This window comes from Camelus ferus, chromosome 16 (assembly GCF_009834535.1).
Source record: "Camelus ferus isolate YT-003-E chromosome 16, BCGSAC_Cfer_1.0, whole genome shotgun sequence".
NCBI lineage: Eukaryota > Metazoa > Chordata > Mammalia > Artiodactyla > Camelidae > Camelus > Camelus ferus.
In genome coordinates, this window is record NC_045711.1 from 7,273,957 (window position 1) to 7,289,200 (window position 15,244).

General features: G+C 52.5%; 1 protein-coding gene and 1 long non-coding RNA gene across 2 annotated transcripts in view; one reads left to right on the forward strand and one right to left on the reverse strand.

Annotated features, from left to right (window-relative positions):
• The window catches only part of LOC116669279, a 40,933-nt gene extending 32,674 nt beyond the window's left edge, over positions 1-8,259 (forward strand). The window contains exon 5 of the long non-coding RNA XR_004326635.1: positions 7,979-8,259. This is a non-coding gene — a long non-coding RNA (uncharacterized LOC116669279). The remainder of the gene's footprint in view (positions 1-7,978) is intronic.
• Positions 8,260-10,850: 2,591 nt separating this feature from the next.
• NOG (noggin) lies at positions 10,851-12,849 on the reverse strand. Its single transcript, XM_006181400.3, has one exon. The coding sequence runs from the start codon at positions 12,239-12,241 to the stop codon at positions 11,543-11,545; it is 699 nt and encodes a 232-aa protein (XP_006181462.2). The 5' UTR covers positions 12,242-12,849; the 3' UTR covers positions 10,851-11,542.
• Positions 12,850-15,244: the final 2,395 nt, after the last annotated feature.

The following is a 15,244-nucleotide window of genomic DNA, read 5'->3' on the forward strand; positions in this document are numbered from 1 at the left end:
CTTCCAGTCCAGAGGTTGCCACATAAGGGTCCGTGCCAACCTAGTGCAATGTTATCAGTGCTGGGCTAATATGATGAGATGTAATGTATGCAATTCTGGAAAGAGCATGGGTTTTGGAGTCTGAATCCTGGTTTTGAGTCATGGTTTTGCCAGTAAGTAATTAAGAGTCCTTGGGTAATTCACCCACTCTTTCTGAACGTATTACATATCAGTAGTAATACCACTTAGGATTTTGTTGGAGTTAAATGATATAATGTTCATAAAGTACCTAGGACAGTGCCTGCCACACATGGGCAGTTCATACGTATTTATGATTATTATTAATCATCAGCACAGTGGGAGGGCAAAGTATGGCTGGACGATTCCACCCTGGCCAAGGGCTGAGGCAGTACCATGTGAGCTGTGCCTAGAACTATGATATGGTCTTCCCTAGGGGGCATCCTAGTTTGGGGTGATGGGACAAGGGTGGGGCAGTGGGCATTCCAGGGAGAGCAGATGGTGTAAGGAAAAGCACTGAAGTGCTGGCAAGTGTAGGCAGCCATGGTGAGTGGGTGTGGCTGGTTGGTGGGGGTGAGGTGGAGCAGAAAATGATGGCGGATTATAGTGGAAGGTAAATTGGGGTCATAGACCATAAAGCACCTTGGGTGCCATGCTGAGGAAGTCAGCCATGGCTCTAGAGTAAAGGGGAGGTACTGGGAGTTTGGACTGTGTGCTCGGGAAGTGGCAATGCAAGTGGCAACGTTGACCGATGATGCGACGAGGCTCGAGATGAAGAAGTTGACTATTCGAGTATCCAAAGGCCAAGGCAAGAGAGGATGAGGGTCTGGGCTACGGCACGTGGTGAAGATGGGGCGGAGGATGAGAGGATGGGCTGAGAGGTGATGCAGGAGGTGTTGGCAGATACTTGGTTAGTGAGGAGAGGATGCTCACTAGAGGTAGACCAGAGATTTTTGTTTTTTGGTCCATATACCTGGGTGAATGGTGGGGCCATGACTCAAGAATGAGAAAACTGAGAATTGATTAGAAGGTTTATGAATAATGTTCGGATTCAGCTTTGAACTTGGGTTTGATGTGGCAAAGTCCTGAAGGCAGTTGGCTCTGCAGGTAGGGAGCTCAGGAGGAGTCTGGCCCAGGGCAGAGATCTGAGTGCTGGCCAGCCAGGCATGGTGGCTCCCACTGTGGGGAGCCCCAAGTTTCCCTCAGGCGGGTACATGAAGGGAGAAGAGGAGAGCAGACCAGAACTCTAGACAGCATCAATCTCCAAGGGTCTAGCCAGAAAGAGAAGTTACACTGAGATGTCCCCAGGGATCCCAGTGGGTAGGGGCCACAACACAGGGCCTACCCATGGTGCCTGCTTTTGAAGGGAGGGAGGAAGGTACTGCAGAGCCCAGGCCCCTGGGCAGCCAGCCTTGGAATGTGGCCTTTGGGGCGGTTGTCCAGCCTCGGGATCAGAGGCCTTTGGGTCCACAGGTTAGTTCCCAACAGCCCCACAGTCCCATCAGAATTTCTGCATTAGTCTTGGTCTCTCACTTGAGGTTTGACCTTGACCAGATCACTTCCCTCTGTGGACCTCAGCTTCCTCATCTCCACCGTGGTGATCACACGTAGATGGATGTTCCTCAAAACTCCCCATTTGTTGATACTGAATGTCAACTCTTGTGGGGGCCTTGGCCCTACCTGGATGTGATTGTCTCTGTCCCTGAAATGGGGTGAGAATGACACCAGTCAAAACTGTTTCTGGGAACAAGTCATTTCTGAGTGGTTCCTGCTTAAGGGCCAATAACTAGGAATGAGGACTTTCTAGAGTTAGAACAAATCAGGGCTAATTTACATGGGCTGAATTCCTGTCTCTGTTCATGTAAAACAAATCCCTTGGTCTCCCGATTTCCCTTCATCCTCATTTAACCCTTTGCCTCTCAGCTTTGCCTTTGGTGGGTTTTCTTCCTCACCCACTCTTTGACTTACAATTTAAACAACAACAAAACACCTGGCCCTAAATGGAAAGTCTTTTCATCAGCAAAGAAAAAAAACATCCGTTGGATTTTTTCCCCCAGCTGTGGAACTTGCAGAGATAAAGACCTGGACAAGTAGCTGGTCACTGGCTCTGCGTGGCAGGAGATTCAGCTTCTGCCCCCAAGGGAGTGACATGTCTGGAAGAGGCTGGAACATCCCAACATTCTGGTAAGGCACATCATTATGCCCAGTTTAGACATGTGGAAACGAAATCTCAGGGAGGTCAGGCGTCGTAACCGAGGTTCACAGCGAACAGCCTCAGAGCCAGGATTCAAACCTAGGCTGGTCTCACTCCCAAGTCCAAGGTTCCCTCCTGCTTCCCATCCCCACGGCAAACTCCTTTCCCCAGTAGAAAGGTTTTTGCCTCCAGGGTAAGTCATTCTTCAAGCCTCAGTTTCCTTATCTTTAAAGTGATAATAAAAATTCTGGCTGCGAGCCCTTGTGCGGTTGGAAAGAGATAATGGATGTGAAAGTGGTTTTAAACTGTACAGCATTAGCATGAGTTAGTCATTGTCTGATTTTATTATTCCCTGGGCAGGGAAAGATCAAGTTTTAACTGTCCGGCAGATAAGGTAATCTCTCCCATTTTTAAGGATTTCAGATGTCGGGAAAGGTGACTCTTCCACCCATGCCTGGAGAGTCTTAGACTTTTCTCTGCGGAATCACTCAATGCTATCTCCTGATGGGAAAGCTTCTTCTTGGGGTGGGGTAGGGGGCGGTGGTAGTGGTGGATTCCCTTTTACTGGGAGGGTCCTTGATTTGCTAAAGCAGTTTATCAGGCAACTTAGCTTTCCCTCCCCACTTCCTCCAGCGGCAGGGACATTGGGCGTCAGGAACCTGGGAGTCGCTTTAATCCTCAGAACTGATAGCATCACCTGGACAGCCCCGGCTCCCTGCTCTCTATCATATGTTGGGGCACATTCTTAAATTTCCCCTGGATCACTATTTAACTGGAGCTGGACTCTGAACTCCTTGTATCCTCAGAGTCCCAGATAGAACCTGGCTGATACCACTGAAGGTGATCAGTGAATGTTTCTTCATTTATTCAGCGTGGTCATTCATCCCTACATAGACTGAGTGTCTGTATGTGCCCCAAACTGCACCAGTGCCCAAGGGTACAATGGCGAGCAGCATGGAGGGTGGTGACAGTCTATTGGAAGAGCTTGAGCGTGCAAAATATGCAAATTATAAATACTAACTGCCAACTGTGACACATCCTTTGAAGAAAAAGTCCCAAGAGCCAGGAGAGCAGGGGTGGAGGGACCTGACCTGCTTTCCCTAGGGATGGGATCTGAAGGACAGGGTGGCATCGAGGGGTGCCGGTGGCAGAGAAGGCATCCCCAGACTAAAGATACAGCATGTGCAAAGGCCCTGAAGCAGTGGAGAGCTCGGCGTGTGGGAGAACCTGCATGGAAGATGGGGTGGCTGGAACCCAGAGGCTGGGGGAGAGGGGCCTCAGTCTGGTAAGGTCTGGCCTTTATCCTCAGTGATGGGAAGCCATTGAGAAGTTTTAAGCAAGGGAGTGACAAGACCACATGTGTGTCTTAAGGTCACTTGGGCAACAGCGTGGAGAATGGATTGGAGCTGGGGCGAGCATGGAATCAGGGAGACTGGCTGGGATTATAAACTCAGAGAGCACTAAACCCCTCTGCTTCTACTGGCAGCCTGGCAGAGAGCTGAGTTGTCTGAACGTGGGCACCACCATCAACTAGCCGTGCGGCGTCGGGCCAGTCCCATCAGATTCCTACATCCACATGGTTTCCATATCTGTAAAATGGGGGAGGAGCTATTTTCCTTGCTTAACTAATTTTTTTCCCCCTTAATTGAATAAATTGAACACCAGTTGGGAGTCCTTTACAACACAGGCTGGGAAGAGGTTACCAAAACCAGTCCCTGCAGGGCCTGACTTGGCAGGTGCAGACTACTGCAGCCTCCTTACCCTTGTTCTGTACACTAATAGAACCATCTGCAGATGTGTGGTTGGTTTCCTGAGCTTGATCCCAACCACAGAGAAAGAGCAGCAGCTGGGTCTTCCATTATTGATGGCACAAGCCACTCCTGCCTCCACCATCTGGAATGAGCTCTGTGAGCATCCGTCCTTTCCTCAACTTCTGTGAGCGTCCATCCTCCCACCTGTAAAACAAGCCTACGGCATCGAATCCTCCAGGCCATGTTGGTTAAGTGCTGCTATAGGTTCAGGGTCAGGCCCCAGGCTAGGCTCTGGGGACATAAGACAGACTTATTTCCCGCCCTTGGGGGTGTTCATTCTCATAGCATGTAAAATTATGTATGTGAAAGTGCTTTAAAATTCTAACACTGTTTATACTTATAATGACTGTAAAGGAAGTGTTGAACTGGAAATCTGGAAACTTTGCTTTTGGCGCTAGTTCTATTCCAAAGGCATTACACCTGAGGCAAGTCAAGTGACCTTAGTCCCTGCAAATGCAAATTGGCTTTTTACTTTCAGTCCCTTCCTTATATCTAATCCAGGGGTCTCAAATGCATAATGCCTACAATGATTCCGGTAGGTATTATAATGTGTGAAGCAGGCAATAGGGAAAAGTGGAGACTGTGGCAAAAGAAAGAGGGCACGTTTGATTTAAAGGGAAGAACTTCTTCTTAGCTCCAGCAAATTACTCTTTAATACAAAGAGGCAGACTGGATCTAATTTCCATTTACCTTTAAAACATCTCTCAGTTTTGTCCTTTTCTCTCCCTCTCCCCACCTCTGTCATACTGTCCTCCAAATCTAGGTGTCAGTAACAATCTCTCAGGTGGCCTTCCAGCCTACAGTTTTACCTTTCTAATCTTTTTTTTACACAAACCTAAGCCAGAAGAATCTTCCCACTGCCTCCCTTCCTCAAGAACCTACAATGGCTCCCTGTAGACCCCAAGTCAGTTCACTTCACATTACCTAGTATGTACTGAATACTTTATGGTGTGCCATGGAGGCTAAAAGCATGAGTTACAATAAACAATTCTGTCACTTAAAAATCTAATGGACTGGGACAGGGTTTAACCTTTGTGTTACAGACCTTAGAATCTGATGAAGATGACAGGTTCTCCTCCCAGAAAAAAAAAAAAAAAAAAAAGAAATACACAAATACATTTTACATACACTCTGCAGAGGCCAACCTTGACACTGCTCTTCTAAGAATCACAGGTTAAAAATCTCCTTCTTCAAGAACATGCAATGCTTAGGGCTTAGTGTGATGAAAAGAAAGAGGAGGAGTCATTCCCACCAAAGAAGCCCTATGGAGGAGACATGATGTCACTTTGAAATCACACAGCCTTGGATTTGAATCCAGGAGTTTCCACTTCCCTGACGTGTGCCCTGGGACCAGTTACTTAACCTCTCTGAGCCTCATTTTCCTCCTCTGTAAAATGGCAATACTACTCCTCATTTCACGATGAGGATGAAATAACCATTGTGAAGCACAAGCTGGTAGCATTACTCAAGGAGTGTCAACACCTTCTTTGCCCCTTGGCCCCTCCCACATTTCTCTGTACCCCTTCCTTCATACCACCCCCCGATGCAAATACATTTGGTGCTATCAGGACCCTTCTGGCTGCTGGGGAAAATCCTACTGCTCCCCAAGCCCAGAGTTGAAACAGCTTATTTATCCCTGCCCTCTCTCTGTTGCTCTGTCCCTACCATTCATTCATTCATCTTGATTATAGACTGAAATCCTCTCCAGGCTTCTCAGATTCCTCCTTCCTCTGGGCAAGCCTGGAACCTCCCTCTGTGTGTGTGTGTGTGTGTGTGTGTGTGTGTGTGTGTGTGTGTGTGTGTGTGTGTGTGTATGTAGGGAAAGGGAGGATTGGGGATGAGAGGAAGCTCTTCCATCTTTGATTTCTCTTCTGTGCATGGTCTCTGGCAGGCCTGAGACATTGGGGGTCTTTCTGACCTCTTCCTCAGCCCCTACATCCAACCAGTCACCAAGTCCCCCCAGGCTCCTGGCCAATGACCTTTGTGTTCTGGCATTGATTGTTTTATGATTCTCGGCAAGTTCCTCCTTAACTAATCCCATTTCCAATCCATCCTGGACACTGGCACCAAACTTAACTGAAAGCGACTGTATCTTCTCATTTTTATGTCCTGGGTGTACAATGCAGAGCCTAGCCTATAGGAAGTGCTGGTGGTAGATTAAGGATGCCCCCGACCCCCGATTCTTGCTACTGCTTCCATTAAGAGATGATGTCTAGTTCCCTTCCCCGTGAATCTGGGCTGGTCTTAGAGACTTGCTTAACCAACAGACTGCAGCAGAAACAAGGCTGTGGGGCTTTTGAGGCAATGTCACGAGAAGACTTGTGGCTTCCAGGCAGATCTCTTGGAACTCGTTCTCTCAGAGCTGTGAGCTGCCACATAGGAAGTCCAACTATTCTGAAGCCACTAGGCCGTGAGAAAACCCAAGCCACATGGAGAAGCCACTTGGAAGAGCACTAATCAACAGGTCAGCTGATTTCCTAGTGAACAGCAATTTTGCTAGAAGCTATTTTGGGAGTGGATCCTCCAGCCCTCAGCAGCCACCGTGAGCATCACAGATGAACTGCCCAGCTGAACCCTTCCCAAATTCTTGACTTATGGGAATTATGAGCAAGATAAAATGGTTAAGATCATTAGTTTTGATGTAGCTTGTTACACACCAGTAATAACCAGGATAGTGCTCAAAAACTTTTTGTTGAATGAATAAACAACTCCTTTGCAATAGTGCTATAATATTGTCCCTGCCCTATTTAAGAGCTCTTCATAGCTCCCCCGTTGCCTGAGTAATAATGTTTTGTGCCCTTAGTTGGCATTCAAGGTCCTCCATAATTTGGCTTCAACCTTTGGTTTTAAGACCTCATTGCCTTCTATCACTTGGTGTGGATCTGTGTGCTAAAGTATGTTTCAGCGGATTCCTAAACATGCAAATACTCTTCCCACATCATGTCTTTGCTTATATATATTCCTTTCTCCACCCCAATACCCTTTCCTCCCACATCCGTACCTCAGTGGGTCAATAGTCAACTTGTCTTTGAGATGTGACTCAGGTGCCTTCTCTAGGGAGCCCTTCTCTTTCTGGTCCAGAGATTGTTTGGTGTTTTTTTTGTTTTTTTTTTTTTTTTAAGCTTCTGTTTCAGAGTTTACTGTGTTCTTAATTTCTTATGTCGGCTATTGCATTGTAAGCTCCTTGTGTTAGGTGGTGGGTGGTGAGGGAGAGGGGGTCCTAGCGCAGAACAGGGTGCACAGAAATGTCCTGTGTGGCTTCCTAGGCATGAATCCCTGCAGAGCTTGTGTTGAGACCTGCCAGCTTGTGGTATGGCACATGGTGTCTTCCAAGCCAGGTGTCTGTGTGCTGGGAGGGAGGTAGGGTATTTGGGAGAAGCACAGGCTTTAGCATAAGCTCAGGTTCTAAACTATAACTGTGCCGCTTGCTGTGTGGCTTTGAAAGAAATGCTTGAACTCTCTGAGCTCCAGTTTCCTTATTTGGAAGCTAGAGGCTTTGGATGTGAATGTGTAGCAAGGGCCTAGATCAGCGCTTGGCACGTGGCAAGCCATTAAGAACTGCTTGCTGAACAGATACAACAGAATTGCTGGTTGGCTTCTTGACCATCAGTTGTATTATGTCAATGTTGGAGAGAACTCCCCCCACCCCGATCCCAAAATAGACAAATAAGTAAATAAAAAGAACAAAGGACAAGAGAACAGTGAAGAGGCATAGTGGAGACCACCTAGCCACCCCCAACCGTATTAATCTGTGTGATCTTTATCAGGTCCTCACCGTGGTCTCAGTCTTCTCATCTGTAAACTGAGTGGTGGGCATTGGAATCTAAGCTCCCCTCCAGCTCTGACATTCCAAGGGCATTAAAGAAAAAGGATGAATCACCCCTTCAAAATACCAATATGGGCTGGGCCCTCCCCCTGTTGTCCCCATCCAGCACAGCTAAGAGCTCTTAATACGCAGCCTTCTTTCCTCCTGCAGCTGCCACCAAACTTCAACCCTCTTTCCCAGGAGTCTCAAGCAAGACTGATAATGGACCCCTGGCCTTCTCCATCTCAACAGGGAACCAGATCCCATTCCCAGACTCTGGGGGCCAGAGGGCCCTCCCCTAAGGGGGCTGGCTTCCCATGGACATTTGGCCTCAGTATGCTTGCGCACGAAGTGTGGGGGTGCTGCAAGTGTGGAAGAAATAAAGGGAAGAGTTGAAAACAGAGGGTTGATGAGTGAATTCTTGCCATCAGGGCAGGAGGGCTGGGGTGCTGGGAACCCTTGCCATTCTCTTCCAGGATTTTGAAAAAGTTGGTATGTCTGTATCGGTAATAGCTATAAATCTCCATCCTGGGGAGCCATGGTCCCCCTGCAGCTGCATAAATTCGTGGACACAGGCTGTCAAAGCCTCAGAAGACACCAAGATCAATTTTCCTCCTTACAGGAGATAGGCACTAGGTGACCGCAGAGGACAGTTTTCTTGCCTCTCTGCCCAGAGCTCTCTACTCCTTTCCGCGTTGATGCTATTATTAGTATTATCAACATTAATAATAATGGAGACGTAACCGGCTGTGCATTAGTCACAGTGTTCCGGGAGCCAGCACCTCCTTCGCGCTCTTCTGGGACCGGCTGGGTCCTGCTGGGTCTTCTCTCCGCGTCCGGAACGGCTGCGGTCCTGCCCTTTGGGTCTTGTCTGTCCGGTGGTCTGTCTATCGCCGGTCACGTCTGCAGCCCGGGTCCTCCTAGCTCCCGCGGGCTCCCGCTCTGAAAGCCGAGAAGCTCGCCGGCTGCGAGCGGGTTTTCCAAGTGGGCAGGGGTGGGGAGGAGGGGCGGGCGGGCGGGCGGGCCAGCGGGCGGGGGGAGGAGGGGGCGTCGCGGAGGGGAAGACCTCGCATTGTAATCCAATGACATTGCCAACGTGGGGGTGGGGGCGCTGGCCTCGGCGCGCTCTCCGAGTTTTGGCTGCCCGCCCAGCTGGGAATAACTCTCTTCGCATAATTCGCGTGTTTACCAGGCATGAAAATTCTTGCTTTCGGCTCCCCCCCCCCACCCCTAAAGCCCCCTCCCCTTCCCCCCTCCCCACCACCTCCGCCCCTCGCAAGTGAAACTCTGTCTAAAAAAATATTGGCCCGGGGCACAGAAAGTTTTGCATAAATTCATAAGTGATGAATGGCTGATTTTAACGTTATTTGGGTATTTGTCAGAACTTAACAAATATACATGGGGACGGCGGTTCATAAACTTAAACATCTCAATATCCCCTTTCTTCTGGAAATAAATTACGTTTGTTTGCCCGGCTTGGAGTCTTAAGGTAGCCGACATTAGGAATATTTTAAAAGCCATCATCCATCGAGCATGTCTCCCAGGCGCCAGGAAGATTAAATGAAAGAATCATAAGATGGAGGTCTTTAACTTTTAATCCTTTTACAATGAAGCCTCAGATAGTCGCGGGGGCAGGGTGCCCTCTCCGGGGGGAATAATGCCGTTATTCCTCGGCTCTCAGTTAATGAATACCCTAACGTCTGTCCCACGGCTGACGGAGGCAGCGCCGGGGAGGGGGCTCCGGCTCCCGAGCCAGGCTATTGAAATGAGGAGCCACCGAGGCTGCGTCGGGAGGGAAGAAAGCGCCTGGCTGGAGGGACAGGGCGGGCGGGGCCGGGGGCATTGAGACTGCGCTGGGGACCCGGCGCAGGTTTGAAATAATTAGCATAGATTCGCCGGGACTGCGGACTAGGGGGTGGGGGTTGGGGAGAGGGACGCCGGGAGGGTGGCGCTGGGAGGTGGCGGGTGTAGGGGGTGGGGAGGGAGTAAAGGAGAGCGACTTTGGAGTCCAAGATAAATAAAAGGAGCGCTGAGCAGTGTCAGGAAGCGGGCCCACGTGGAGCTGCGCGGATGGGCGCCACCGCTGACTGAGGCGGAGGGACGCACGCGAGTCCAGTGCCCGCCCCAAGAAGTTGGCTTTTTAAGGGGTGGGGTGGGGGTGACGTTTCGCACGTCCCTTTAGGAGATAACACGTTTTTTGCCCCTATCTATCCCCAAAGCTCAAAGATCCCGATTCTGATTTGTCCTCCCTTCCCACCCCCAAGTGGACGGAGTAAGTGTCCAGAAGAGGGGGCGCACCCCGTTCCCCATTGCAAATCCCAGTGGTGGTATTTTTCACTCAAATTCGGACCCCTCTGAAGCCCCTACCCTCTGAGTGCTCCTTAGATACTAGGGGAAGGGGAGGTGAGTGTGAAATCTCCCAGCTATCCCCAGCAATTCTGGCTGAGGGCCTGGGGTTTCGGGGGCTCAAACCTGTGACTGTTGATTCCAAGGGATCGCCTCAGTTAGCACCACCATAGCTTCCGGGTATGCAAAGGGTTAACTCGGGCTGGATATTGAGGTGGGGGGGGTGCGAGGCGGGAGGGGTGGCGGGATCGGGGTGGGCGCGCTCTGATCCCCCCCCCCCATTCCTCGGGGTCAAGTTTCAGCGGCACTCCGCCCCCAGGGTAGGTGTGAAAGACACGTGTCCCCATTGTGAAGGGCCTGTCAGGCAGGACAAAGCGGCCGCCCACCCTCCCCCCCTCCCCTCGGCCCAGCCTGGGGTCAGCTCCAGGGGGCCGGCTGGGTGTCGAGGTCACGACGGGCCCGAGCTTTGGTGACATAGGGAGAAAAAGCTGGGAGACTGGCCGGAGGCCACGTGATGCCGAAGTGAGGAGTTTGAGAAGAGCACCCCCCCCCCCCATGAAAAACCGAGCGGTCACCTCCGTCACACCAGAAGAGGGGATGAGCCCCTTCTCCCAACAGGCGTAGTAAGCACAGCGGCACCCCCTACCCGCCCCTCCCACCCCACCCCCCATCAATCACCAACACAGAGAATCAGCAGTGTCGAGCGCAGTCGATTTTAGTGGTTTTCTTTAATCCTGCTCTGCACTTCTTTCTCATTTACTACACGGGATATTATAAAGAATAAATAGCAGATACTCTTAATTTACAATGATTAGTCATTCCATTTGTTCTCTATATTTACAATAACTGTAAAATAACATTGAACTCTATAGCTTCTTCGAGGTCCAAGGAAAACCAAAACACTTTCCGAAGAATGGAAAATAGCTTTTAAAAAGTCCTTCTACAAAAGTTCTCCCCTCCCTCTTTTTGTACTTTAAGAAAAAATAACTTTTCCCCCCTGCTTCGCCATGCGAAGGGCACTGGAATATAAATAGCAGGTTAACATTATTAGCAACAACCAGAATAAGTCTCTCTTTTCTCTGTTCTTTTTTTCCTTTTGCTTAAAATTTTTTTTAAAAATACAGTAGAAGCCGGTAACTTTTAACGTATAATACTGACCTTTTAATAAGTAAATTAAAACTGGGACCGTATATACACACACATATACATTCCTACACAGTTAAACAGTGCATTACATGAACCAGAAAGCTAGGTCTCTGTAGCCAAAAAAAAAAAAAAAAAGTTCATTGAATCCCCTCGCGAGAGGGTGGTGGAACTGGTTGGAGACGGTGCGGGGGGCGTCGGTGGGGATCGATCAAGTGTCCGGGTGCGGGCAGGGGGCCCTGAGTTCTAGCATGAGCACTTGCACTCGGAAATGATGGGGTACTGGATGGGAATCCAGCCGCAGCGCTGGCCCCCGCGCCGCTGACAGCGCCACCGCAGCACCGTGAGGTGCACGGACTTGGACGGCTTGCACACCATGCCCTCGGGCACGGAGCACGAGCGCTTACTGAAGCAGCTGCCCACCTTCACGTAGCGCGGCCAAAAGCGGCTGCCCAGGTCGTTCCACGCGTACAGCACCGGGCAGAAGGTCTGCGACCACAGCCACATCTGTAACTTCCTCCGCAGCTTCTTGCTCAGGCGCTGCTTCTTCCCCGGGGCCAAGCCCTCGGAGAACTCCAGCCCTTTGATCTCGCTCGGCATGGCCCCCGACGGCCGCTGCCGCAGCAGCTGGTCCAGCTCGGCCAGGTCCTCGGCGCCCCCTGCTGCCCCCCCGCCCCCGCCGGGCCGGTCCTCGGGGGGCGAGGTGGCCATGAAGCCCGGATCGTAGTGGCCCCCGAGCAGCGAGCGCAGCAGCGTCTCGTTCAGATCCTTCTCCTTGGGGTCAAAGATAGGGTCCGGGTGTTCGATGAGGTCCACCAGGGGCAGGTTGTCGCTGGGAGCCGGGCGGATGTGGAGATAGTGCTGGCCGCCGGCCGGTGCCGCCCGCAGCCCCAGGACCACCACCAGGGCGTAGAGGGTGACCCCCAGGCTGGGGCAGCGCTCCATGCCTCCGGCGCGCGCCCGGGGCTGCTGCTTCGTCCCGCGTCCCCGGAGGAGAGCACGCCGAGCCCGCGGCGCCGCCGCGCTCCCCCGTCTCTCCCGAGGCGGCTCACCCGAGGCTGGGCAGGCGCAGGGCCGGCAGCATGAGTCGCCGGCAGAGCCCTTCGCGCGGCGCCGGCTCCCACTGGGGCGGAAAAAAGGCACACAAGTTGGCCGCAACTCCTCTCCCGGGTCTACTCGGGAAGGCGGCCGCGGCGGGGCATCCGAAATTACTCCAGGGCGACCGCGGGCGCGGGGGGCGCCGGCTGCTCGCTGCCTTCCCGGGCCGGCGGCGGCGCAGGGCGCGTGGACGGGCCGCTCTCCCCGCCTCCTCCTCTCGCTGCTCGTCGTCCGGCCGCTCTGTGCAGCGCTGCGGGCCGAGTCGGTCTTAGGGGCGCTTCCCTCCGCCTGCTCCGGGCTCCGTGGCCGGCTCTGCCCGGCGGACTCCAGCGGCGGCGGCGGCGGCGGCGTCCGCGCACGTTGGCACCGGTTTGTCTGTCTCGCAGGGTCCAAGCCTTTAAATTTCCTGCACTTTCAGCTCCATCACCATGGAAACCACTGACTCTCTTGGCGTTGCCCCCTCCCCCTTCTTCCCCCCAAACAACAACCCCACCCCCCACTTCTCCACCCCCGAGGAGCCGGAGCTGCACAGGCTCCGGGGGAAGCCGCCTGCACTCGCCGCGGCGGCGGCGGCGGCGGCTTCGGCAGCGCCCAGGCTGTGCCCCGCCGGACCCAGATGCCCCGGGAAGCCGACAGTCCGGCTGCCCGCCGGAGCTCACAGGCGGCGGCGGCGGCGGCGGCGGCGGCAGCGGCGGTGGCGGCGGCGGTGGCGCTTGGCAGGTCTCCGCGCAATTTTCTCTTTCCCCCACCACCCACCCCCCTTCTCCTCCTCCTGCAAAATGCACCGCCCCCCTCCTTTCTCCTGGAGCAATGCAACTGGGGCTCTAGGCGCCCCGCCAGGGCCAGTCCTGGGGAAAGCTCGCGGCGGCACTGGAGCCGGGCTGGAGGGTGCAGGGCCGGTTTTGGGGGGTGCTCGAGGTGGAGCTGGGAGGATTCTTACTAGCTGGGTACTCTGTACCGGGAGGGGAGCTTCGGGAAGGTGCTGGGGGCTCGTTTCTCAGTGCAGTTTGGTGCAAAGAATTTCTCCATGTGCATGGAGCTTTTTCCCTGGGCGCGTCTCGCCTTCCTCTCTCCCGGGCTCGGTCTAAGTCTCCTCCCCCTCCCCCCAGCGCGCGCGCGCACACACACAGACACACACACAGACACAAACAGACGGACAGACAGATGCACACACGCTCGCGCCGGAGGAGTCCTAGAGCCGCAGCGTTGCGCAGCGTGATGTAATTCCTAGGAAGCTCTCCGGCCCGTCTGTTATCCGGGCCCACCAAGGGGGTCTGCTCCTCACCCTCCTCCTCCTCCTTAGCCGGGTCCTGCACCCTGAGTGGGCCGAGCTGCAGGGGCGCGTCCGGCTCGCCTGCGGCTCCCCTAGCCAGCCGGCTCCGCGGGGCCGCCGCTCGGCTCCCTGGGGGCGGCGCGCCCTCTGCTGGCCAGCTTCAAGTCCTGCACCCGGCGCTGGCGGGGGCGGCCCGCGAGGTGGGTTTTGTCTACTGTCCAGTCTGTCCAGCTCAGTGTCTGCTTCTGCGTCCGTGTCATTGTGTGTATGTGTGTGTGTGTGTGTGTGTCCGCGCGCGCGCGTGCGTGCGCGCTGACGGGTCTGTTTTGGCTGCTAAAAGGTGAACTGGCAGTAGGACACGTGAGTCCTGGCTGGGGTCCGCCCCTGATAAAACTATGTCAACCTCGGACAAGTCACTTTTGTGGCACCCCACACCTTACTTTCTGCACTAGTGATGTAACTACATTACTCTTCCAGGCTACCTTTCTATGATTCTAAATAAACCTCCATGATGCTTTCTCTTCCAGAAGCAGTTTCTCTTTGATGGGAGATGGATTTCAATAAATGACACTTCCGGTTAGTTTCCCCTTGGATGAGGAACTGAATCCAAGCCTCACAACTCAAACTCAGTTTCCTTTGTGGTGGCTGTGGCTGAAGTCTGGAAGAAGCTGGAGAAGAGAGACTTGGCATGGATGGATCGAGCATGCACCAGGGTTCCACAGAGTGGAGTTCGGAGGTCTCCTGTGACAACCTGAATCACTCCGCTTTCTTTTCCCAAAGATCTGGATTTTCCTTTCAACCTGTATTGCTGCATTCCCCTGCCACCTCCTGGCACCTCCCCACCCCCAGAAGTTTATCATCTGTCTAAGGAAGCAAGCGCACTTTGTTTCACCATACAGTCTTTCTGCAGAAACCCCAACAATTGGGAGGGGTGGCCAGTTTCAGCTGAAAACATTTCCTTAAACATTCAAGTCTAGACAATATGTAGAATTAGACCATCAAGGTAGTGCCTAAAAGAAAACCTTGCTGTGATGAACACAGGAGGTAAGAACAACCAACTGGTTGTTTGAATCGCATTGATTCTGAAATAATGTGTGACTAGAACCTGGCACACAGTAGGCTCTTAAACAGTCCTCCTTTCTTTTTGATATGCTTTAGGGGGCATGGCAGTAGTCTGTTTCCTCAGGGAGATGAAATGTTCCAGGGCAATGCTGCCACTCCTGTGAATTAACTAAGAGAATAATTTTTCAGCAAAGAGTTCAAAGGCCAAATTCTAGCCCAGGCCTCCTGAGATGGTGAGTTCCAGTTAGTGACATTTTCTTGTTCTGTTTTTGGTTCCATCAGTCTCCTCTCCCTTCCTTCAAATCATCTACTTTTATTTGAAAACCAACCCAGATCCTTGTCCTCTATTTAGATGGGGTCAAGGTGACCGAACAGCAAAACAGGTCCCTGGAGAATGAAAATGAATCGTGTTAGACAGTAGGTCGGGTGACCTCTTGGTAGAGTGTCCACTGGTTAAAGACCATGGGCAGAAACACAAGGGAGGAAGAATTCACAATCAACTGCTACCATCCAAG

Excerpts from the sequence above, each read along its gene's own strand:
- NOG (XM_006181400.3), bottom strand. The coding sequence starts at position 12,241 with ATGGAGCGCTGCCCCAGCCTGGGGGTCACCCTCTACGCCCTGGTGGTG.